Source organism: Macrobrachium rosenbergii, chromosome 37, assembly GCF_040412425.1.
Source record: "Macrobrachium rosenbergii isolate ZJJX-2024 chromosome 37, ASM4041242v1, whole genome shotgun sequence".
NCBI lineage: Eukaryota > Metazoa > Arthropoda > Malacostraca > Decapoda > Palaemonidae > Macrobrachium > Macrobrachium rosenbergii.
Genome location: NC_089777.1, coordinates 1,138,787 through 1,165,358, shown reverse-complemented (window position 1 = coordinate 1,165,358; position 26,572 = coordinate 1,138,787). Strand labels below are relative to the sequence as shown.

The following is a 26,572-nucleotide window of genomic DNA, read 5'->3' as shown; positions in this document are numbered from 1 at the left end:
CTGAGATCTCTCATTATCATTTCACTATATAAATTGAAGAGATCAGGTGATAACACACAACCCTGTCTTACACCTCTCTTGATGTGCCGAGTCTCTGATTCGTCATTTTCTACTTTCACTGATGCCTCTTGATTCCAATATAAATTCTTTATCAATCTTAGATCTTTCCCATCGATATTTATCTGTTCCAATATCCTTATAAGGTCTACATATGTCTAACCCGATCAAAAGCCTTTTCATAGTAAACAAAACAAATATATAGATCTTTTTCACTTCTATTGCTCTCTCCATCAACATTCTCAAAATAAAAATTGCATTTCTTGTCCCTTTATCTCTCATAAAACCACACTGTTCATTGCCAATCTCTGGGAGTATCTTATTTCTTATTCTATTCAAAACAATCCTTAATATTATTTTTGTGATCTGACTCATGATACTGATAGTCCGGTGTTTATTGCACTCAAGTGTTCCTGGTATTTTTGGTATTGTGATAAGTGTTGATTTGTACATCTGTGTTGCAGGCTCTCCATCTTCATATATTCCTTCCACTATTTCCATTAATATATCAATGATGTATTTTCCCAGAGCTACCAACATCTCTGCTGCTATTCCATCATCACCTGTTGCTTTATCACTTTTCATTTGTTTTAAAGATGCCTCTAGCTCTGATCTGATTATACTTGGTCCTTCTCCGTTGTCATTGAAGTCTAGATGTTCTATTCTATCATCATCAAACAATTCTCCAATATATTCCGTCCATCTTTCCAATATTTCTTTTGACTCCATTACTATGGTTCCATCCGCTTTTTTGATACCAGTGCTGATACTTCTCTTCTTTTTAAAAGTAATCTCTTTCACCTTATCATACTTTCTCCGTTCATCCCGTTTATCCAAATCTTCTACCTCCTCACAAATCTCATCCATCCATTTCTCATTTGCCCTTGTGCATTCGCTCTTAATAGTTCTATCCAGAGCTCTATATCTATCTTCATTTTTACCCTTCTGTAGCCTTCTTTCATCCATCATTATCAAGATATCTTCTGTCATCCATTCTCTCCGAGCTCTCCTTTCTGTTGTTGGTATTATTTCATTACCTTCTCTTATTGCATTTTCCATATTTTGCCACTTTTGCTGAGGATGTTGGAGCACTGGGCCTTCCTCCTTAAGCTGGTCATATCTATTTCTTACAATTATATTATATTGGTTCTTCATTTCCTCTGTTTTCAATAATTTCAGTTTCCTCTTTGATTTAGGTGTACTCTTCCTCTGATTTTTCAACTTCACCATCACTGTTGCTACAACTGGTACATGGTCACTATTACAATCGGCTCCTGGTAGGTTTTCACTTGCTTGACAGAGTTCTAAATCTTTTATTGATGGTTAGAAAGTCTATTTGGTTTCTAACTCTATCACCAGGGCTTTTCCATGTCCAGAGATGTCTTGGGTGGTGCTTAAACCAGGTGTTTGATATAATCTGTCTCTCTCTAAGCACCAGTCTACAAATCTGTTTCCTCTCTCATTTCTTCTACCTAATCCAAAAGGCCCAACAATATCCGCTGTTCTTCCTTGTCCCACCTTCGCATTGAGGTCACCAATAACCATAAGTACTTCATGCTCTTTGCACTGCTCTCTTGCCTGATTTAACTCTAGATAAAATTGATCAACATCCTCTTCATCATGTTCAGATGTAGGTGCATATACTTGTATTATGCATATATTGAATGGTGTGGCTTTTATACGCACCAACAAAATCCTGTCAGATACAGCCCAATAGCCTATCAAACATGGTTTCAGATTTGTCTAGAATCACACCAACACCTCTCTCAGCACTCTGGCCTCCCGAGTATATGAAGGTTCCTCCTGTTGAAGTTGAGAACATCCCACTCCTGGCCATCTAACCTCACTAAGCCCTAATACTTGTAGCTTCATTCTTTCCATTTCTCTCTCTACATTCATTTTCTTTCCAGCCTGATATAATGTTCTAACATTCCAAGTAGCTATCCTTATTTTCCTTGTTTTCTGTTCTCTTTGGGTTGTTATTACATTTCTTTCTTTTCTTTTTGGGGCAGTAGCTTGATGACGGTCAATTGCCACCTGCACCACATGACTAGTTTGACTGGCGAGACAACCACATCATCCATTCTGACATAGTTCCCACTAACGCTGTTCATCTGTAATCTTCTTTGTGACGTAGCCATGATTATTCTTGGAGGTTATACATGGTAAGGTCTCCAGTTCTCTTCCATGCTATGGTTATAAGCCATAGACCTAGCCTTTACCTAAAATGGTTGACCATACAAGGCAGTAGGGGTTTTAAATTGGGAGTTTTCCTTCTCCTTAGCCTTTAACTAAAAAGTTTATCCACAAGGCAGTGGAGCTGTACCCTAGCAAGGGAGGTTTACAGGTACTACACCTTTCCCAAGGGTGACCTGGAGGTAGTTGCAATTCAAGGTACTGTAACCTCATTATGTCCTTAAGCAAAAGCTTTGCAGCTCACTTAGATAATACAAAATCATGTTTATGTTCTTGTTTTGCCCCCCACAGTTATCTGTCACGACTTTCAGTGTACCAAACTTTTTATTATCACATTCCTCATCCACCCACTTCTTCAGACAAGACACTATCTCAGCACTTCCACGACCGCCACTCACTTCATCCCACACATAGCCTTTCTCATTGGCCGTGCGGGAGGTGTGGCAGGGCGTCCAGACTCATGATTGGTTTATGCACCACGGGCGCTTGCAACTCTCTGCCACCCAGACCAGCCAGTGCAGCCATGTGCAGCGTCACTAAGGAAAAGAAGTAATGTTACAAAACGAGAATTTTGACCTTGTTGTTGTGGGAAATTTGAACTGAAATTTCTTCTCCCGACAGCTAGAGGGTTAGAGAGGACGTTGGTGTGCTTAACTCCAAATCGGCGATGGTGTCGCTTACGACACTCTGCCGTTAGGCGCCTCACATATGCACCAGCCTACTTGGCCCAGCTGTTGTTTTCTGTTTGTGTTATTCTTCATGTATTATGGTGCCTGGGAATATTCCTTATGTGCAAATTAGGCTCAGTTGAAATAATAATTTTGTGTTAAAGAGTACATTTTTAAAAGATCCTGCCTTTCAACACTTCTTGCACTATTGTAAAAACTTATATTTACCTGATAGAGTATACAAGAACATTCACAAAGTTTGAACTGTATTGCTGTATGGTATGTGGCATTCTTTTTACTTGTATTGTAAAATGTGCTATTATACAATGATGTAAGTATTTTTGTCTTGATGTGGTCAATGTCATCAGGTAATTCTTGGCACTCCATTCCTGCTCAGTAATCCAGTCGGCTATTTGAAGCAATCCTTTGATGTAGGAAGGGTGTTTTTATTCAAGTGGACCGTGAATTGGCGTTTCCTGTCAGAAGAAGTTTTTGTGAACCCAGGATTTCATTTGGTCCTCTTGATTCTGCACATGGTTCTCCTAGCATCTTTTGCGTACACACACTGGAACAAGTAAGTACTGTACAGTGCTTTGGATATGTCTGATAGTCATTCACATTAGCCACTGCCCAGTACTGTATGGTTTTTTGTGTTGATATGTATTGTTTAATTGTTTGTTGTTGAAAGATCTTTAGGTTTTCCGTATGAATATGGAATAAATACTGTACTATTTGTTTTTGTCAAGGATAGGATACACTCATTACATTATGTGTTTAGACATTTGGTAAGTAGTGATACACACCCTTATTTTATTAGAATGAGTCCTGTTTTTTGTATTGCATTTGCTAGTGTAATGCCCTAATCTAGGAAAATGAGAGGGGGTTTTCCTCTCTGAGTGATGGGTTGAGGAGATTTGTTGTGTAGTATCCTGAGTTTTGCGAGAGGATGTTCTTTTTCAAAAGATGTAATTACATTCTGCCAGTTTATATAATTTTTCATAAACAATTTAAAGATTTAAGTCATAGAAGTATATTGATATGTGCATGCACATGTATCTGTGTGTGTGTGGAGCTAGTTAGTATATGGTGAGAACATTTTCGCAAAAATTTATATGTATTTCTGGCATCAGTGACAAATGCTAGTTTACAGTTTGTTTCACCACATGCCCACCGCTTTTACTATAGCCTGCTTTGTTCATCCGTGCAGAATCCTATACAGTACTCCTATTGCAGAGTAAAAAACAAAAAATCAGCTGCTGCAGGTGGGTTAATGCGTGAACATATGGTTCCATAGGTTCTGGTTGCTAGCTGTCACACTTATTTCAAGTCTGCTGAATGTTTGCAGCTCACAGAGATTCCCAGACTTGTAGACTTTTCTGGGTTGACTTTTGTCATTTTCACATTTCCTTGTTTTATTTAATTCTCAATTATCATCTGTTATAGCATTTTTCATTGTCACCTCTGTGGTTTGGGGCGGTAGGCGATGTGTCCTTTCCTTCAAATGAGACATCTTTGTGCTGCTCAAGCAAGCAGTTGCAGACTCTAAGAAGGGATTGTGTTTGCCTTCACTTGCAATCAAGGAAACTCTTGTAACTCTTCACAGTAAGCTTCTGATATGCACAGCTCTCAAGGGGCTAGAATTCCCTTACCCCAGCCTGGTTTGAAAAAGACCTGGAAGAGGCACCCTGCTTAAACTTTAGAAGACAATAATTTTCAAAAAGCACTTCAGCCAGCAAGGCAAGGCTTCTTTTCATGACTTTTTTCATTTTAGGTTTGAGAGACAGCAGAAGCCCAGGAAGGTAATGTCTGCAGCAGAACCTAGATGAGAATCAAAGATGGAAGACTAATTTATATCACAAAATGGCCAGTGTTAATGCATATATTTCAGTCAGTTTGATGGATCAGGTGTCAGGCAAAGGATGCAGTACAGCAGAGGGTATGACAAGCTCATGATGTCACCATAAATGTACTTTCTTCCCGATTCATTCACTGGTCTCTCTTCTTCAAAGTAGGTCACAGTTTAGAGGTTCCTCTAACAGCACCAATGTATTGAAGAGTATTTTGAAGACACAACATGTTGTTACTTCTCTGTGTTGAGTTTCAATCTTTTTTGTTTGATGTTTTTGCACCTACTGGCTAATGTGGTGTTTTTGGAGTGGGAACTCTCAAACCTCACTTCTTTAGATGTTATAGACCTTTGGTTCTTGGATATCATGGACCAGCGCTTGTTCTCAGCATTGTTCATGAAGGACGGTGGAGAAACTCCACTCACCCTCCACAATATGGACCATGAGGAACCTCAGCAACTCAGCTCTTTCTTGCAAGATGCAGATATATGGAAAAAAGAAGAAAAGAACCTCAAGGAATTTCCAGCATCCCCACACAGTCATCCTGCCCCCAGGACTGTCAAGACTCAAGGCCAGCAATGCCAAGGAATCCAGAAAAGGTAGCCCCAATTCCATTATTAAAACCTTTCTCCTCTAAGCAGCATTCAGGAACTGTATAAGCAGCATGTGATCAAAAGACACTGCCTGCTTGTCTGCTGATCAACTCCTCACCTTCCTTGTTAGCTTATTATCTGCCCTCAGTGACTGATCCTCAGCTTATTATCTGCCCTCAGTGACTGATCCTCATCGACCTCACCCATTGATGAGTCTGACTGGTGTACCTGTTGGCCACCTGTTTTGCCTGTCTCCCTTCCAGCAGATATGTGACCAGCAGTAACTTAAACATAGCTCATTTTAGGGAGATTTTTTCTATCTGTGAGTGACCTAATGCAGATGCAGTTGAGGCATATGACAGACATGAATCTCTCTCTCTTTCTCTCTCTCTCTCACTTTGTGTGTGTGCTTGTGTGTGTGTGTGCAGTGACCACAACCATTCCAGTAACCATGAGTAGCAGCAGATGCCTTACTAGTGATAGACACTGTTAGAAATATTTGTACAGTGGTGCTATTACTGTACATGATTGCTTTTGCATCTTTGCTGTTTTATAAGTTCTGTACATCTACTGTTTTTCTTTTAGTTTCTAGGTAGCGGAGATTGAAGGTGGGCGTAGTTCCATAAGTCTGTTATTCACCCAATTTTTATCATGTCTGGCAGAGTTGAAGCAGCTGCTGCTCTACATTACTTTAGCCTGTCATATATTAATAATTCATTTTACACTACCCTTAATATCAGACAAACAACTCTATTCTTCAGGAATGATCATGAACCTTAACTAATAGTGTTTGTCACACCATCCCTCTCTCATAGCTTTCCTTCAGGGACTAACTTTGTCAGTGGCCTCTTTAGTTTCGTCAAGGAGGAAGGAGAGAAGCAGTTGTTGTTGGTGGAGCTTAATTTAGAACCTGAGACCACAAAGAAAGCCAGTTGATCTTCAACCCCCTATGCTGAGGACTCTGGCTACATCATACATGACAACTACTCAGAAGTCACCCTATGCCAAAGGCACCCATGGAACTCACGAAGAGAACATGCTTCAGTTCCACTAAGATTCTGTTTAGATAAATAGAACCAAGAGATGACCAAAACCTGGAGAGATGAGACTTCATTTTTGTAGGTATTTAACTGGTTTTGCAAGATAATGAAGCAGGAGAGACCTTAAAAACTCAAGAAAGAAGGCTCAGCCTCTGAACTCAAAAGTGAGTCCAGTAGAGATGACCCTACCAACCTGCCACTGACCACTGATATCTAGAGGAGCATCTCTTAATTGGTGGCCTAGAAAGAAGGGTTTAGGAACCAGCAAAGGGTATGAAAAACCTGCATTTTTGCAGCTAGATCAACATCTACATAATTTTTATAAGACAAGGCTGTTCCTTGCAGGCTCCTCAGCCCTCTTCAGCTTTGAAGGCTCTTGCAAAGCATGCCAGGTCTTTATTCTCTCCATTCCTGTTCACCTCTACAGAGCTTGAGATAGATAGGGTGGAGTAATGTCTGGGAGTTTCTCACAATGTTGAAGTGGCAGGAATGGATGTAAGGGTCCATTAGTATTTTACTTACAGAGTGGTGATGTACCTTCTTATTAGTGTACTAGTACAAAATGAGATGTATACACCAAGGATATCCCCACCCCATGTCTCCCTCAGCTGTTAAGGATATCAAAAGGCACTGGATTGGTGGACCAATTCTAGTTCGCAGAAAGTTTTGTTAGAGATCTCAAAACACGTTAACTTTGACAACAACCAGGATAGCAGTATTCAGCTTCAGCATCACATCATTGCTTATAAGCCATGATCATGACTATTTGATTGAAGCTTGCAAAAATTACTCAGTAATTTGCTTTATATAATTATTTCTTCATGAAAAAAAGTATTTAACAAAAATCCCACAACAGTGTCATAGTGATGTGTCATCACTTGTGAATCTTATTCCCAGATTGTCCTCAAATTTACGACTGCAAACTGATGACAATGTTAGTAACAGTAAATAACAATCCTCTCCAAGATCAATACAGTGAAATGTATTTTATAGTCTTACTTATCGTTAAAATTCACAAGTTGAATTACAGTTTTTTTGTTTGTGTTTTACGGAATGTTTTTGTTGAAAAAATGTTAGTGAACATATGGTCTTAATTGTCCCACTATTTTATTGATGATCTTAATTATCTCACATTCATTTAACATTGTATTAATATAAATAATAATACAATATAATGAATAGATAACTATACTGTAATGAAAAAACATGAAAAAGGAAAAAAATAATGTTTTCTAAGCTCGTCCCTGTGTCACCCGGCAAAATTCCATACTAACACGAATTTCTAGGTATAAATATTGCTAAATATACCAGAGAGTGCGCTTTAGGAATATGGAGTTACTTACCCCCAGATCGAGCCGCCTTCTATAATGAAGATGTCGCATAAGCAAGGGTGAGTGAAGGAATCACAAACCATCCACACTCGAAAGATATCCCAATGGCAAAACCCCTCGGAAGAGCGGAGAGCCGTACCAGCTCCCACACTCACCCGCCCGCCAAGCGGCGACCCCAGCGCCATCTGAACTCATTCCATTTCTAGCACGTGATTTGATCACTGTTTTGTTTGTAATGCAGTTTTTTGGCGTATTTTGCCTTTATTTCACCATGTCGTCAAGCACCTTTACTGTTTCCAAGTTAAGTACTATCTTCTTATGGGGTTTTTATGATAAGTTTGGCTGTTTTAGCCCATATTTATATATTATACGTGGTTTTTGTTGGGTCGCTGCGGCGTCCCCTTGTCAGCCATGTCGACCGCGAGGTACGCCCGTCCAGCTTGTTCTGTTTGGGTTTCTCTTGGTCGACATATTGTTATCGCCATCCCCTCAGGATTCATCCTGGTAATTTTTGCCTAGGTTAGTCTTTTGGGTCTCTTCAATGTTAATTCGAGAACTTCCCATCATAGGGTTCTTATGATTTAGGTTCCTGTAGTATTTCGCTAGGTATCTCTCAGGATGTTTCCCCCACTGGTCAGTTATAGATTTATTATTATGTTTGTGCTTGATGTCATGTTTTATTATATTTTTAAAATCTTATTATTATTATTACCAGCGGGCGCCAGTACAGTCCTCATCTGTTTCTTGTCGCTTGTTATTAGGCTACGTGCCAAGCACAAGCTGATACACGTCTAGTGTATATTGGTAATGTGGTTAATTATTTATTATTTCTGGTTAACATCCCTGTCCTAGCCCTGCCTAGTGCAAGGTTAGGCTTTTCCTGGTAGCCTATCTGGCCTCCTACTCTCCCTTGTACCTTGGGGTAGGTTAGGTGAGAGGAGGGGATCAGCAGGTAGAGGGAGTTTCTGTTGTTGTTCCATCCACCGACCGTTGTTTGGGTTGTGGAGTGAGACCCCATTGTCCTCCCCGGAGGGGTAGAGGTTTTTCCCGGGTGTCTCCAATGCTATTTTAGCATTCCCTTACTTTACGGTTCTGGCTGGCCTTCGACACAGGAATTTCTCTCCCTGTTGGTTCTCCATCCCTCCCTTTCATTCTCCCCTTCGTATTTTATAGACTGCGTCTATTACAAGGTGAGAGCGTGGGGATCTTAGGCTGCTTCCCTTTCCCTTCCTGTTAGGGGTAGGCCTAGAGCTCTCCCTACTTGGGTATTACTTTACCTAGTACGGCTTGCGATTACAGTTGAGATGGGTTCACATCTTCCCTAGTCTCCTGTTTTCCTCTTCTCTGGTCTAAGCCCTTCCTTAGCCTACCCTAGTCAACTCCTTGTCATCTCTCGCGTATGTGACATCGGTCCCCGATGATCATCCAGAGTACTTGGGTCCTCCCAGTGAGGGATGCGCCCTCCAGGATGGTTCCCAGACATTTGTCTGACTTTTTTATGTTTCATTTAATTCGCTCTCCTCGGATTGAGTGGGTTTTCGAATGTTCTCAGGCTGCTCCTTCCTCCTCCCATCATCTCCTGTCCTCCCTTGGCCTCCCGCTGCTGCCGCCGGCGTCTGGGTCACTTAGTCGATTTGATTGACACTACACTTCTGCTCCATGTGGGTCCAGCTGTGTTTTTGCCTGAATCTCTGTGTACTCTAGCGGGTAGAGGCTTGGGATTCTCCGTGGTGATACCAGATTTCGGGGACTCTACCTCATATATGTTGATGTTAACTGGTTACTTTACCACCCTCTATATGTATACATTTGTTACTGGTCCCCGGCGGCTTAACCCCGCCGTCGGGTTGATATATATTTACTTTAATCTTATATCAGAGTCCGGTGATCCTTCCCTTGGGTTCCGCCGTTTTATTACTGGCGTTCCTTGTGGTAAGGGGTCCTGTCGATTCACTTCGCTCTCTGCCGGAGTATTCCGCAGTCGAGAGTCTGCTCACCATATTTTAACCATATGGGAGAGCAAAGAAATGCTGATGTCTACTGGTTACTTTACTACCCTCTATATGTATACATTTGTTACTGGTCCTGCGGCTTAACCCCGCTCGCCGGGTTGATATATTTACTTTGTTCCTTTACATTGAGTCTCGTGATCCTTCCTTTGGGTTCCGCCTGCTTTTATTACTGATGCCTCTTGTGGTAAGTGGTCCTGTCGATTCAACTCTTCGCTCCGCCGAGTATCTCGGCAGTTGTAAAACTTTTTGCTTGGCCATATATTTTAAGTTTCTTTGCTTAGTAGGTCCGTCTCTGACGGGGTTTTTCATTCCACTGGAGTTCTCCTCCAGTAGCATGGTATGAAAATCCTTATCCCTACATAGTTTAAGTTTCTTAGAGTAGTAGGTTCATATACTTTCACACTTACAGACTGTTCGTTGTGAGGGAGCCCAGATGTGCCGCTTATCCTCCACCAACAACCTGCACGGCATGGGTGTGTCGGACCCACGCTGGCTGCGCGGTCCGTTGATGACTTGATCGTCTGGCATCCGGACGGTTGTGACGCAAAGCCGCATCGCAGACGGATGTATCCAGGACGAGGTCGGTAAGCTGCTTACTTCCGCTTCAATGCTAGTCACAGTTTATTATTTGGTCACATCTGGCTCGGTGTTAACACAGTATTAGCTCCTTTCTTGACTTCTCTCTGCTCCCTTTCAGGCGATGAGTCCTCCAAGAAAGAGGCCTTTGAGTCTCTCCGCGCTTCTGGGTGGTTGGGTTCGGGAGGACCGTTCCATCGGGGAAGTTTCATCCTCACGAAAAGCTGAGGGACCTGCTTTACTCCTCGCGCCCGGACGCTATGCCGTACTATCTGGTCGTGGCTGCACCTATCATCGAGCAGATCCGGGCCGCGACCCAGCCCCTGCAAGAGGACCCCCTCTACACGGATGTTTCCGAAGACATCGCCGCGCTTTCTCGGACTGATTCTCGAGCCGATGCTCACCGAGCAGGACCAGGGCGTAGGTAGTGAGGTAAGTGAGGCAGTGGGGGCGGGCGCCCTCTTTGATTCCCCTCCTTCATCATCCTCTTCTTTTCAGGGCTTCACTAAATCTTCTATCTTGGGGGACAGAGCTCAGTCTACTGTCCCCAAGTTGAAGTTGTCGTTGAAGGCGAAGGGCTATAAGTCCTCGTCTTCACGGAAGGCATCTCCTTTCCCCCCGTCGAAGCCTTTTCAAAGGCGCTGGCCTCTTTGGCTCGAGCAAACCGGGAAAATTCGCAAAGGAGCTGCAAGAGGGCGGCCAAGCCCAGCCTCCTCACCAGCCTGCCTTTGACCCGGAGGCGTTTGCGGGAATGTTGTTGCAGAGGTTCTCTACGGAGGTAGAGGCTAAGCTCAGTAAGATTAATGAGAGGCTTCAGAATCAGGAGACTCTGATCGCTGATATGGCGCGCTCCGGTGGGGCCGGAGTGCACTATCAGATCCCTGACACCGCTGCCCTCCCTCCTTTTGACGTAAGGAACCCATGGCGTTTTGCTCTTCATGCTATCCGGCATGAAGACACCTTGACCATTGAAGGTCTAGGTACCAGACGTCTAGAAGAACTGGAGTTCTTCCCGACTGATCTCTTGCCCCCCTACCCAGGCTTCGTTAGGGCTGACGGAGAAGCTCTGGCACGCCAGACAAGGTCCCTAAGGAGACGGTGATCTTCCTTGTGGATCAGGCTAATCTGCTCTTCATACCTTTACTGGAGTGGCAGGCGGAGAACACGGTTGACCCCCTTCAAGGGCAACTTCACTATGTTTTCTCTCGGTGATAGGTTGCCCACTTCTGCTCGAACAAGGTTGCTATCGCAACCGCCAGGTTGCCGGGAAGGCAAACTCTGCTCAGCTTCGAATCAGACTCTACGCTCTGATCTTCCCGCGTGACGGTTCTGAAAGACGCTCCGCCCACATTTACTGTCGGGTAAATTGGACGAGATTGCGCCACAAATTAGCGTTCCAGCGAGCAGCTTCCCTAAGTTTACGGAAGTTTCTGAAGGCTGAGTTCGAGGCACGGTGGTAGGCTGAGCTGCCTGAACTTCGCTGTGCTCTGCCAGAAGTGACCGCCGCTCTCCTTGCAGAGCCACTGTTTCAGGTTCTGACGAACTGGCAGTGGGTTCCAGTCGGACCTGCATATCCATAGTAGCAAAGATGACCCCGCTATAAGTTCATCTTTGCTGATGCCACTATCTGTCATGAGCCTAACAGACTCATGAAGAGCTCTTCGGGGGAGACAACCTTTTCTCAGAAGATGAGGTTCTGTGTGTCCTGGGCGAAGCAACCAGGGCCAACCAGAGCCCTGTGCTCAGGTACCGCTTTAAGCCGAAGACTCCTGAGTTTGGCGGTTCCTGCAGAATAGGCCTGGGAAACGTGCTGTGAAGCACAGGAGACCACAAATATCAGCGGTTGTTCAGGCAGTTCCGGTCCCGACGGTGAGCCAACTGTCCACCTCCAAGGCTCTAACCTCAACAGTATGTGCTGGTTCAACCAGCTCAATCCCTGCTGCACCTACGTACGTCTCTCCTCGCCGGCGTACACCCACGGCGAAGGCCGTGGGTCTTCACGGCCTCAAGGAGCGCAGTGTTAGGGAGGTCGAGCCTCCCGAGGCAAGGCTGCATCCGCTCCCGGGGAAAAGGCCGCGTAGAGGAAACAAACCTGCTTCCTCCCACTGAGACCAGTCAGGTAGGTGGGATGCCTATACTGGTTCAGAGACCAGTGGTCCTCAGTCCCAGGGCGCACAGCATTGTGTCCAAGGCTGGGTTGGAGCTGGATCAAGGGCCCCCCCCCTGACCAGGTTTTACCAGCCTTCCTCCAAAGCCCTACAGGACTTTGTGACGGAGCTACTCAACAAGAGAGCAATAAAGAAAGTGAGGCACCTCAAGTTTCAAGGCAGGCTGTCATTGTCCCCAAGAAAGATTCCGCCCAGCAAAGAGTGATTCTAGATCTGTCGCTTCCAAATCTCTACATACACGCAAACAAGTTTCAGATGGCTTACAGCTGTTCAAGTACGGACTTGTCGCCGGAACCGCCACCACCTTAACGATCTTTCAACGGTAGACGCCACTATCACGTTCAGTTAAGCTGAACTTCTCCTTCCAATTGAACATAGTGAAGTCCCACTGACTGAGTCTCGCTTCAATGGCTGGGTCTCCAGTGGACCTAACCTCGTATTAGGTTTTCATCCCCTCTTCCGCTGGCTAAGCGGAAGGAAATAGCTGCTAACAGAAAGTTTCTAATGGGCAAAGTAGCCTCCCGCCGGACCAAGAGAGGATTCTCGGCTCTCTTCAGCTTTGCTTCCAGTGACAAATAAGTTCTTAAAAGGACAAAGATATAAACAGAGGCGAGACGAGCCAATAAAAGTCAGGCTCAGAGACAGTCTTCAATCCCACAAATCCTGGAAGAAAGCTTGCCTGTGGGTCCTCAGTCCAGGGTCTTTCAAGTCTGTCCTAATTTCAGTTCCCTCCTCCAGCTCTCAGGTAATCCATGATGCTTTATTAAGGGCTGGGAGGATACTCACTAAAACAAAAGTACATGGGACTTTGGTCTACAATGTTCCACAGTTCCATATAAACACCTTGGAAGCTGTGGCAGCGGTTTTAACCTGAAGAACTCTGTGCCTCCGCCAGATTCAACATCAGGTTGGTGTTAGCAGCGCTCGTGGTGGTTCATTGCATAAACAGGGGCGGCTCCAACCGTTTGCAGAACTACGATGTTTGCCATCTTCTCTCTGACGTAACAAGCACGTTGCATCTGTCAGCCACCATCGAAGGAGCGGAACGGGTATGGATTCTCTGTTCAGACTAACCTCGTTGGAGACGGAATGGTCTCCTGGACGGGAATCATTCAACTGGATCCGGTCTGACCTAAGTGGATCTGTTCACACGAGCACCACAAACTTGTTCGCCATGCCAGACGCAATGTCTATAGATTAGACCAGTTGGAAGAGAATCTACTTGCCCTAATAAACATGCTGCTGAAAGTCCTGTACAAACTCAGGTCATTCAAGGTCGGGTAGCCAGCCCCCTATTTTCAATAAGAGCAACTGGTTCCCCTTCCTGGAGCTCAGTTATGTCATCAGATACCTAATCAACTCGACTCAAGTAGTACAAACCAAGACTGTGCTATTTTCCTCAAAAGTCCAGAATGGCTTTATGGACTTTACAAAGCTGCCGCACAGAAGGAGCAAACATTGACCCCTGTTAACACTCTCTGTTTCTGGAATCTGATGTTAGAGACTTACTCTCAGACACATTCTGCAGTCAAAAACTGAAAACTTTTTGAAGGCATCTGTGCTCAAACTATGACTAGCTAACCCAGCGTGTTACCTTCTTTAGGTCTTGTTTGAAAAATACTGGCTCCGCCACTATTACGCTAGCCATAAATCAGCTTTGAAGAAGCGTGTCTTTATATGGCTTGGCTTGACCTAACAGATTCATACTTTTCTTCCATCCCCAGAGCATGCGCCGCTGAGGCCGGTAACACGCCCATATCTCTGTTACCTGGTTCTCTTAAACGTATCGCTCAGCTTGCCTCAGATATTAATAATTCCTGCGTTCTTATCTGGATCTGTTAAGAAGTTGATCTTATTCCTGATTAGTTTAGCTTCAGGTGCCAGAATCTCAGAGCTGTCCGCTCTCTCAGAAAGTTTTCTATCTGGCATGATTTCCTCCCGCTGAGAGAAGTTCTCCTTCTGATCATAATGCTTCCTAGCGAAAAATGAAGACCTCAGACAGATGGTCTCCTTGAAGGTGGTGCTCCTTCCACAAGACCAATCCTTATGTCCAGTCCATACTTTAAGGGCTTACTTACAAAGAACTTCTCAGTGTACATCTGGTCCTCTTTTTATCAGGGGAAAAAGGTGGAACTCTTTCGTTGAAAGCTATAAGACAGCAAATTCTGTATTTTATTAAACAAGCTAACCCGGATTCAGTGCCTAAGGCTCATGATATCCTGCGGCGGGTGGCTATCACCAATTATTTTCATAATGACTGCTTGAACTTAACAAATACACGGATGGAAATCACCTCAGTGTTTAAACGCCACTATCTAAAATCACTTGAAGCTCTGGAATTTTCTTTAGCAGGCTATGGGGGAGGCCATCTCCACCTTAATTTATCCTAGTCCTTATCCTTTCCCCCGCCCGCCTGCCTCATTTATTTCTCTGCTCAGCCTCTCCCTGGATCAATCATGCCCAATGCCTAGCTCCTCATTATTGATACTAGTATTGTTAACCTTAAAGAATGTCTTGGTGCATATGTTTCTGCCATGCTGTTGTTTAGATTTAGCCTAAGAGGTACCAATATTTTGCATTATGCTTTCTGTACTTTCCTTGTGTTGAGTAAATTATATTACTCTTTGTCATTGCATTGTATTGCAAGTTGAAGTTATATTCATTTCAATCGAACTTACCCAGATCTATTACACTGTTAATGCTTTGAATTTTTCATATTAAATCTAGTTTTTGCATAGCATGTGCTTTTATTCATTTTCACCTCTTCTTATTTTTGTGTCTTTGCAGTCTTGGCATGATTCTCTTCAGTTACTGCTTCGCCGGTGATTACAGGGACGAGCTCAGAAAGGATTTTGACAAAGGAAAATCTATTTCTGAGGAGGCCCAGGTCACCCAGCGACCTCCCAGTGTTCGGTTTTCCCGTTTGGGCATGCTGCTTCGAGGGTGGTGCTTAGCCTGGAATGAGTTCAGATGGCGCTTTTGTCGCCGCTTGGCGGGCGGGTGAGTGTGGGAGCTGGTACGGCTCTCTGCTCTTCCGAGGGGGTTTTGCCATTGGGATATCTTTCGAGTGTGGTTCTGTGGTTGTGATTCCTTCACTCAACTTTTTGTTATACGACGCCTTCTATTATAGAAGACGCTCGATCTGTGTGGGTAGTAACCCAGCATTCCTGAAAGCTTTTTTCTCTGGGTATATTTAGCAATATTTATACTCTTAGAAATTCGTGGTTAGTATGGAATTTCGCCGGTGACACAGGGCTCTCCTCAGAAATAGATTTTTCCTTTGTCAAAATCCCTTTTTGCTGCAGTAGTGATGTTTGATTACGTCCTGACCCCACAGTTCCAAATTCCGAAAGATTCCAAATCCAAAACACATTTGGCCCCAAGGATTTCAGATAAAGGATTTTGTATCATATTGTGAGAGCAATATACATACAGTATTCCAGTAGACTCTGTATGAAATTTACCATAACTGTTACTTAAACGTTTTATGTATTACTGCGATAGGCCACCAGGGCAACGCTATTGTTTGTTTACATCTGCTCATGGCAGGCAAAAGGCTGGAAGGCAAGCTGTCGACGTATCGTTAAGCATAATTCAATGTATTTTTAATATTTTATTAATTTACTGTAATAATTATGCTTGTTTTTCAACGTTTTTTTATTAAAATCAATTTTTGTGCCTACCCAGTACAGTCCAGTACAGTACCTAGCCTAGCTTAGCCTTTGGCGCTCATCTCCCATAGGTAATACGGCCGCATTGGACGTAGGGCAGTTTTTTGATACAGTATACATTTAAAAATAAAAAAGTGCATCTAATACTGTATGTCATTTAACTCGGAACTTATGTAATTGTAATTTATGTGTAATGTTTTGTATAAAAAGGCAAGGTTATGTTAATAACTGGTCGAGAATGAATTAATCCATTTTCAGTTATTTCTTAAGGGAAAATTTATTTGGATTGCAACTGAATCTCATCTCAATGCTTCTTCTGGAATGGATTAGCGTCAAGGTCCGGAATTTATATACAGGTATATTTATATATATATGTATATATTATATATATATATCTATATATCTGTATATATATCTATATTATAATATATATATATATATATATATATATATATATATATATATATATATATATATATATATATATATATATATATATATATATATATATTTCTGGGTCTGGGGTCCTGTGTCACCCAGTGAAATAGTCCATTCAGCACTTATTTCTAGGTAATTCCGTTGCTAGATACCAGTGAAAGCTAAACACGAAATGCTGACATTACTCCCAGAGCGAAGCCCATCAGGATGGAGTCGTGTATGGAAAAGGGTGAACTGTCAAAACACGGAACCTTATCATCCTATAGAGATTCCTGCAATGTCAAAAGTCCCAACGAGAGGTGCCGAGCACAAGCCCATGCACTACCAAGTGGACTGTATGTGCAAGGCAACATCAGCCGTGATTCCATTTTAGCATGTTTTTCGCTCACACGTACTTCCTGTTGTGATCCTTATTTTGTGCTCTATTTTGGATTTTTATGGCATCCTCAAAAGGTTCTTTCTTCTTCAATTACTTGAGTACCAGTGTTTTATTGTTTTTTAGGGCGATTGAGGTTCTTTTTTATTTTCCTTTAGTTTAATAATTATGATTTTATAACGCCCGCCCCGATCTCCGCTCACGCTCGCCTCTTGACCTCTCTTGGTCTTGGCTCATGTTTAGTTTTGGTGTTTTTATTTGCATCCTTTATTTGGGATATTTACCATTAATGATCCCTAACTTAGTAATGACACCTATGTTTGTTCTGTACCCATTTACTACGAAGTGCTGTTTAGGCTGCAGGTTACGAGTTACCCCCTCGGGCCCATCATCTCACATCATGGCTTCATTATTGTGAGTGATTTTATTACGGAGTGATGTTTAGCGCTTAGGTTACGAGCTACTCCACTCCGCCCATTCGCCTTTATCATGGCTTCATTACGAGAGTGATGTTTAGCGCTTAGGGTTATTTGGCAACCCCTCGGCCCCATTCGCTTTTATCGGCTTTTCATTAGCGAGAAGTGTTGTTGAGCGTTTAGCCACGAAGCTCCTCGAGCCATTCTGCTTATTATCATGGCCTCATTATGCTTATTTTTTGTCCCTCACTCTCTTAGCCTTTGTGATCTTATTTTCATTAGTACTGTTACGGCTTCTACTTTGTTTTTACTTTGTTTTTATACTTTGTTTATTTTGTGAATTTTGTGTTCCTTCCTGGTCAAGGCTGTCTTGTTGTTTAGGGCTACATGGTCTCTCCTAGCTCATTCGCTTTATTTTGGCTTATTTTGCCTTGTTTTAGACTCACTTCTAGTGTGGGAACATGATTTTCATTGGTACATTTAATTTGACCTTGTGCTTGGATGCTTTGAATTTGCTAATTTTGGGGTACTTTCATTTAACTGGAGGTCGGTCATGTCCCTTCACGTCCATGTTGCTGGGCCTGCCTATCCTCCTCATGTACCTTATAGACACTTTTGTTTTATTATAATTTTAGTTATTGGTTAGGCCTTTACCCTCCCAGCCTTCCTTTACATCGCTCAATAGGTTGTTTAGGTTGCTGTAACACTTTTCAAAAATTCGTTATAGGGGACGATCTCGATCTGTACGTATGAGTTTCATGTCGGTGATCTCGCTCTGTACATGTGTGTTTTGTGTCTGGTGCTTCCTTTGTTTGGTTTTGGCTTGATATATTGCTTCACAACCAATCTCTTCTCCCTGTCATTTTTCAATTTAGGCTAATGTCTTGGCTAAGTTAAGCTGGAATAGCGAGGGTTTATCTGGCGTAGCCTATCCTAGTTCAATCCTTCTTTTGGGTTGTTATCATCGGTGACCGGGAGTGCTCTCTCCCACTCCTGTTCACTTTTACTGACTATATATATTTTATTTGTGGTATCGAGAGTCCTTCTCTCCCTTTTTATCCTTTGGTTTCTCTCCCTTGGTTTGTTTTCAAGGTTTGTTAACTCTTCCAAGGCTTGAGAGCAATTTATCCTTATTTTATGTTGTAACCTACATCCCCTCCTCTGCATTGATTGATTGTCCTCGGGTGTGTCTGAGCTGGCACTCCACCTGACCTGGAGGACCGGGAGTGCTCTCCCACTCCTGTTCACACTCCTTTATCTTCTTTGCTCTCCTGGCCGTAGAGGTTTTGCCCTTCCTTCCTTTTCTCTCGCTCTTGTGCAACACAGCTTATGGTGTATGAGGGGACTATGAGAATTTGGGCGCCCGGGAGTGCGTCCCACCCCAATGCTGCTTTGAGTTACCAACCCCTGGCTCATCCTTCCCCTCTTCCTTTTACGCCGACTATTTCCCTTCGCGGAAGCTCCTACATGTTCGCGACCTCACTGTTGGGATTCATACGCAGGCCAGTTAGTGTTTTCTCCACCCAACTGTCTTCTGCTTTATTTACTGCCTCTCCTTTGCTACTACCTGTCTCGGTGCTCTGCTATCTTGTTACGCCTCCTGCTTACTGCCACGAAGTGTTTTAGTGTTTAGCTGGTCGCATGCTTATTCCCCACCGCTATCACTGCTCAGATATCTCCGGGGGTTTCTCTTGGCTCGAGTGCGCTTCACTTTCCGAACAGTTCATAACCTTCCTACATTTCCTGGTTCAAACAGATCGCTTCAGAATGTTCCGTTGACTCTGTTTTTATGTCTATGAGTTTTATCCTGTTACTCCCGGCTTTTCTCCGGCCTTCCGGGGTTTTCCTGGTCTGACCAGGCTAGTGGCTGCTACGGTATTTCTGCTCCGCATCCGCTCCAGCATGCCCTTTTCATATAAGCCGGGCTGGTTTTGTCAAGTGGCAGGAATGCTCCGCCATCCTGCAACAAACCAGCGGTCACGGAGTCTATAGCTCCCATTCCGGCGCGCAGTCTGTTTCCGGATTTAGTTTCCGCACGAAGGTCAGAAGTACGCCATGCTCTCCCGAGCAGACTTCTTGATGAACCTTAGGGTTTTATATACTTCAATGGTTTTCGCCCCGCCAAACCTCCGCTCATGACTTATTCTGACTCGAAGGTTGTAAAGTACGCTATGCTCTTCTCCGAGCAGGCTACTGATGAATCCGTAGGCTTTATTTACACCAGTCGGCTTTATCTCCGCCAAACGCCACCTCCTTTGGCTTATTATTAGTCGCTGTTAATCTCGCAGATTAAGTGCTTGTACGCCATGCTCTCCGAGCAGGCTACCTGATGCAATCCGTGAGGTTTCATATACACCGTTGTTTATCCGTCAAGCTCCGCCTCATGTGGCTTATTAATAGTCGCTTCTTTCGCGATAAATCGGTAGGTTTCATACATACGCCTATCGATTTCTCCGCCAAACTCCGTCTTCGGCGGATTCTCGTTAATTCGGTAGGTTTTATATAAATCATCGTTTTTCCGCTTCTTGTGGCTTATTAATAGTTAATCTTTCGGTGTTTAAGTTCTCCGCGAGATTCTGCGGATCGGTAGGTTTCATATACGCTTATTTGATTTCCTCCGCCAAACTCCGCTTCCGGCGAGATTTTCGTAAATTGTAGGTTTATATACACCTATCGTTTTTCCTTCACCAACTCCGCTTTCAACTTAATAGTTGTTCCTTCCGTGTCTAAAATCCCACTCTTCTCCTGAGGTCGTCGCAAGTCTCGTGAATCCTTCGCCTGGGTTAATTGTTTACGGAGAGTTTTCTGAAGACGCGCAGGGCTCTCTGTCTCGCTCGGACCTGTGAACATCGCCCCAGAGCGAGCAAGGCAAGTGCGGGAATAATTGAGGCAAACCTTTTTCCGCTTTAGCTCGAATTAGTGAGACAAACTTTTCCTTTAGGGATCTATTACTCATCCCTTTTCGACGGGTTCCTGGTCTACCGCCCCTGCTGCGAAGCCAAAAAAAGACAAAAAGAAGACTTTAAACCAAGAAGACCCGCCTGGGCCCTCGAGATGTCTGATCTGATCCGGTGCCATCTACGAAGGTTTGGCCTCGTCTTCTGAAAGGACAGGCTCAAGCAAAGCAAGCTGTTACCCCTCCTTCCTTTGTTGAAAACTCTTTACGGGCCTCCTTATAAGGAGCCTCGACGGAGGGTCATTGTCAACCTATTAAACTAACTATCTACCATGGTCCGTGGCCTTCCTTTCCCAGGGAGCCAGCAACCCAAGAGATTTATCTCAGACTCATTGTCAATGATCACCTGTTGGTTCATGTTCGTTCCGAATTTATCGTTCGACACCTCCACCTCTTCCAGTCTAAAATCTCATGCCTCTCATGCTTCCTAGTATGAAGGCACCTCCTGTCGTGGGGGGCACACGGAGGCTGGTGGAAGGGCGCTTCTTTCCTTCTCCGGTCTGGTATCCTCTTATCCGGGCTTCGCCAGACTGTCAGAACTGACATAGCATCCATTCCGGCAGATCCATAAGTGAGCCTCAGCTAGGGCTGATACATCGCCTCCGCTGGAGAACTCTAACGGAGTGGCAGGCGAGACCCCAAGTTCACGCCAGCTGTGGGGTCTTACCAGAGTTCTCGTTGAGAGCCCTGTTTCTCTACCCTTTGTGCTCCGGATGTAGCCCTCTTATCAACAGGCTTGTTTTGAAAATGCATTTGCTGAGTATCTTCCGGGAGACAGATATCACAGATACATTCACAGTGAATCTTTCTGGTCCCGGGATTACGCTTTCTAATTTATTCAGCTTTACAGCCCCTAAGCTCCGGAGTCAATTTTCTAAGGAAGAGGTAAGTCAGGCTTGCCCGCTCCGCCTCTTGAGCTGAAAAAAAATTCTATGGAACAGTTTCACCTGGAGAATTAATTTTCCCCAGGTGGGCGCAGCCACGCCCGCCTGATGCCACGCCCGGCCTGGGGCTACCAATGTTACCTGGCATCCGGTTCTGGTGCTCACCCTACGAGCAGAAACGGTCTGATCCCGTACGGACCTGTCCTAAGTCCGCAAGTAGTTCGAATGGACTATTTCACCGGGTGACACGGCCCCCTCTCCAGAAATAGATTTTTCCTTTGTCAAAATCTTTATATATATATATATATATATATATATATATATATATATATATATATATATATATATATATATATATATATATATATATATTTATATATATATATATATATATATATATATATATATATATATATATATATATATATATATATATATGTATATTGTCACGAAGTGATCAAGCACCTAGTTATTACACAAATAATAAGACCAAAAAGTTACCTCACTTCGACCAGATACTTGAAACCTCATAACAAACTTATTAAGACTGAATGAATACTCTAAAGGTACAGTGATCCCATTAAACTTACTTATCACTTGAGAAAGTCAATCTAACTTTATCAAGTAATGGGTGAGGTAACAACTAATAAGCTATAAACAGACTATTGGAAAATGGGCATCACTTCAACAAACACTATAACGGTTTCCCTGGTTCTATTTCACCTAGATAAGTCTCAGGTGAACAAACAGATATATCACTTACCTTGTACACATACATTAATTTCTCTAATCTCTGGTGGTCAAAATGAAACACTGTGCTTTTAAAACTTTAAACAGACAAATTTATTTCTAAGTTCAAAAGTTATATGCAGAGTTCACAATCTCAAAAAGATTTACTGTTATTTGGCAACAGTGTAAGATTTAAGTATTTCTTAATCAAGATTAATTCACAAAACTTTAATTTACTAAGTAAGCAGTTTGGTTAAGATTCAAACCATTAACTTTCACTCAAGTTTTAAACATATACCTGATTAATCAAACCCAACACAAGTGTTCACTAAAACATCAATAAATGTAAGTCAATACAAGTACTCACTGAAATCTCAATAATAAGTATGCACTGACAAAATGTTAAGCAATCACCAACACAAAACTTTGGAAAACACTAATTATAAAATTAGAGTAATATAATAACACAGACATGTAAGAATGAAATATGCAAATATGGAAATATACCAACACCTATTTCGCTAAGACAAAAATATGTTCAAAGATCATATCAATCTTTCAAAAGATTACCTTCACTTTTAAAAAAAAGTTAAACTTACTTCTTCCTAAGACTTTCTCAAAGACAACACTGCCAAGTCACAGTGATATACACAATGGTATATAATTAGCAGCAAGAAACATTAGATCTCAGTATAAGAGATATTATCCACCTCTTAACAAAATAACAATCCTCTATCACAGTAGCAGCACAAAACATATCAAGTAAGAATCTTACCTTCTTCAACAGAAAATCGTAAAACACATTTTCACAATGCTTGCACAATATAAATACCTTAGATCACTCTTACAAAATGTATACACTTTTGTGGTGAATTTGACAAAACTTGTACAAAAAGGAGAACAACCAGTATAACACCATATATATGAATGGTAATTGAGAGAGAGAGAGAGGACCTATTGCCAGCAACCCCTGTTCCTAACTAACTATTTCTGACTCAGTACTCCTCTTTTATCTTCAAGCTCTCCCAGAATACTCAAAGAATAGACATAGGGAATTCACAGAACACCTTATTCTTCTTCTTACAGAATACCCAAAGAATACACACAGAGAATTCTAAGGCTCAGAAGGAAGTGTGCCAGAGCTCTTATCAATGATTGACACCATCTGCTCACTCAAACCACCTGAGCAAACAGAAAGAAGCGATTTTGGACCAAATTCTTGGTTGGCTGTCAGCATGTCAACTTCAACTACCTCTGTTCCTCATCCCATTACTCAGATTATGGAAACATATAATAAGCATAGGGAAAGATAATAATTTCAGAATAGGCACACAGAACAAATGTGTAACAAGCAATTTGCCGATAGCTGTCAACTCGTCAACGATAACCAAAGAGGTAATTTAGGAAATTTTTCTTAATTTTATAACAGACATACAGTAATTGGCTTATAAATACTGTATTATTAATTTAATGTGATAATCTGGCTTGTTTTTCAATGATATCATTATTAACAACAGTTTTCATGTGTACCCGTTGCAGTACATTCTTGTAGTGCCTATAGGCTACTTAGCACAGCTTATGGCCCTCGGTCTATTTATCGTAATATCTGACGCATTGGTCATAGGCCAATTTTTGATACAGTATGCATTTAAAAATGTAAAAAGTGCTTCTGATACAGTAAGTTATTCAACTCTGAACTTATTTAATTGTAATTTGTGTAAAGTTTTGTATAAAAAGGCAAGATTGGGGTAATGACTGGTGGTCATGAATGGATTAATCCATTTTCAATTATTTCTTATGGGAGAAATTAACTCAGAATTCTACAAAATCGAATCTCGACACTTCTTCTGGAATGAATTAGCGTCGAGGACCAAGGTTCTACTGTACATTATAATAATATATATGTATATATATACACATATACATACATACAGTCATACCCCAAACTTTACGAGGTTAGGTTCCAGAACCCCTCATGCAAGGTGAATTTTTGCATAAGTTTGGCACGGTCTCTAAAAATAATAAATTCTTATTTTTAGTCTAAACACTAAATATGACCTTGATCATGCTCCCAAAATATTAAGCTAACTTTTAAATGATATTAAAGTTACTGTAATTTCATTTAAAAGTTATTTTAATACATTACCGTTAAAAAAAGAAATGAATGGTTGACAAAAATAGAGTCAGAGTAGAATTTCTCTCTCTCCCCTTCCAACTGATCTATTTTAAGAAGTCTTCTCAACTTCGTTTTTATTCTACGTCTCTTTTTCTTTGTTCTGAAATGCTTTTTCATGAACAAACAGTGTTTTTATTTGGACTAATACAGCTCTTAGTTATTACGTCCCTATGTTTTAGAACGTATTTGCCACACTAGCGCATATATAGTTCGAAGACGGCACAGGTAAAATTAGATCTAACTAAACTGTTGCACAGGTAAAGCCGTACAGAGAAATAATAAGTTGTTAAAATGTGTGAGCACTAACTGTGAGAGAGAGAGAGAGAGAGAGAGAGAGAGAGACGGTTGTCCTCACTTAAAATATGAAGTTAAATTATTTATGAAATATTACCGAGACAGAGAATATCATGAGAGAGAGAGAAATTATTATTACGTTAGATGTCAGAAGATGGAAATTAACCCTTAGACGCCGACTGGACGTATCGTACGTCGACTAAAATTGTCTGTCGGGTGCTGAGTGGACATACCGTACGTCGACTACAAAAAATTTCAACCTTCGGTCAACTTTGACTCGACCGAAATGGTCGAAAAACGCAATTGTAAGCTAAAACTCTTACATTCTAGTAATATTCAATCATTTACCTTCATTTTGCAACAAATTGGAAGTCTCTAGCACAATATTTCAATTTATGGTGAATTTTTTAAAAAAACTTTTTCCTTACGTCCACACGGTAACTCTGCAGAAAATTTAAGAAATTCTTTGGTCATTTTGTCGTAATGTTTGCACCGGTTTATATTAGTCGTTACATAAAGTTTTATATATGGAAATGTGCCCAATTTCATGTAGAATACAACAGAAAATAACTCATGGTTGTACCTTTTATCAGTTTTGAAATATTTCCATATAAATCACGATGTGCCAAAATTTCAACCTTTGGTCAACTTTAACTCAACCGAAATGGTCGAAAAACGCAATTGTAAGCTAAAACTCTTACATTCTAGTAATATTCAGTCATGTACCTTCATTTTGCAACAGATTGGAAGTCTCTAGCACAATATTTCGATTTATGGTGAATTTTTGAAAAAACTTTTCCATTACGTCCATGACATGTAACTCTGCCAAACATCTCAGAAATTCTTTCGTCACTTTGTCATAATGTTTTTGTTTTATATTAGTCGTTACATAAAGTTTTATATATGGAAATGTGCGCAATTTCATGTAGAATACAACTGAAAATAACTCATGGTTGTAGCTTTATCAGTTTTGAAATATTTCCATATAAATCATGATAAGTGCCAAAATTTCAACCTTGGTCAGCTTTAACTCGACCAAAATGGTAAAAAACCGCAATTATAAGCTAAAACTCTTACATTCTAGTAATATTCAATCATGTACCTTCATTTTGCAACAAACTGGAAGTCTCTAGCACAATATTTCGATTTATGGTGAATTTTTGAAAAAAAACTTTTTCCTTATGTCCGCGCAGTAACTCTGCCGAAAATTTCAGAAATTCTTTCATCATTTTGTTGTAATTTTTGCACTGTTTTATATTAGCCGTTACATAAAGTTTTATATATGAAAATGTGTGCAATTTCATGTAAAATACAACAAAATACAACCCATGGTTGTAGCTTTTATCAGTTTGGAAATATTTTCATATAAATCTCGATAATTGCCAAAATTTCAACCTTCGGTCAATTTTGACTCGACCGAAATGGTAAAAAAACGCAATTGTAAGCTAAAACTCTTACATTCTAGTAATATTCAATAATTTACCTTCATTTTGCAACAAATTAGAAGTCTCTAGCACAATATTTTGATTTATGATGAATTTTTGAAAAAAGTTTTTTCCTTACGTCCGCGCCAGAAATTCTTTCGTCACGTTGTCATAATGTTTGCACCGTTTTATATTAGTCGTTACATAAAGTTTTATATATGGAAATGTGTGCAATTTCATGTAGAATACAACAGAAAATAACTCATGGTTGTAGCTTTTATCAGTTTTGAAATATTTTCATATCACGATAACTGCCAAAATTTCAACCTTTGGTCAGCTTTAACTCGACCAAAATGGTAAAAAACCGCAATTATAAGCTAAAACTCTTACATTCTAGTAATATTCAATCATGTACCTTCATTTTGCAACAAACTGGAAGTCTCTAGCACAATACTTCGATTCATGGTGAATTTCTGAAGAAAAAAAAACTTTTTCCTTACATCTGCGCGTGGTAACTCGGCCGAACATCTCGGAAATTCTTTCGTCACATTGTCGTAATGTTTGCATCGTTTTACATTAGTCGTTACATAAACTTTTATATATGAAAATGTGTGCAATTTCATGTAGAATACAACAGAAAATAATTCATGGTTGTCGCTTTTATCACTTTTGAAATATTTTCACATAAATCACGATAACTGCCAAAATTTCAACCTTCGG

At 41.5% G+C, this 26,572-nt stretch overlaps 1 protein-coding gene across 4 annotated transcripts in view; it reads left to right on the top strand.

Annotated features, from left to right (window-relative positions):
• Alg3 (Alg3, alpha-1,3- mannosyltransferase) overlaps nt 1-26,572 on the top strand; it is a 314,859-nt gene that overhangs the window by 266,537 nt on the left and 21,750 nt on the right. For all 4 annotated transcript variants that reach the window (XM_067081280.1, XM_067081281.1, XM_067081282.1 and 1 more), the window contains one exon: nt 3,290-3,495. In XM_067081280.1, the coding sequence (XP_066937381.1) occupies nt 3,290-3,495 (206 nt within the window). The remainder of the gene's footprint in view (nt 1-3,289; nt 3,496-26,572) is intronic.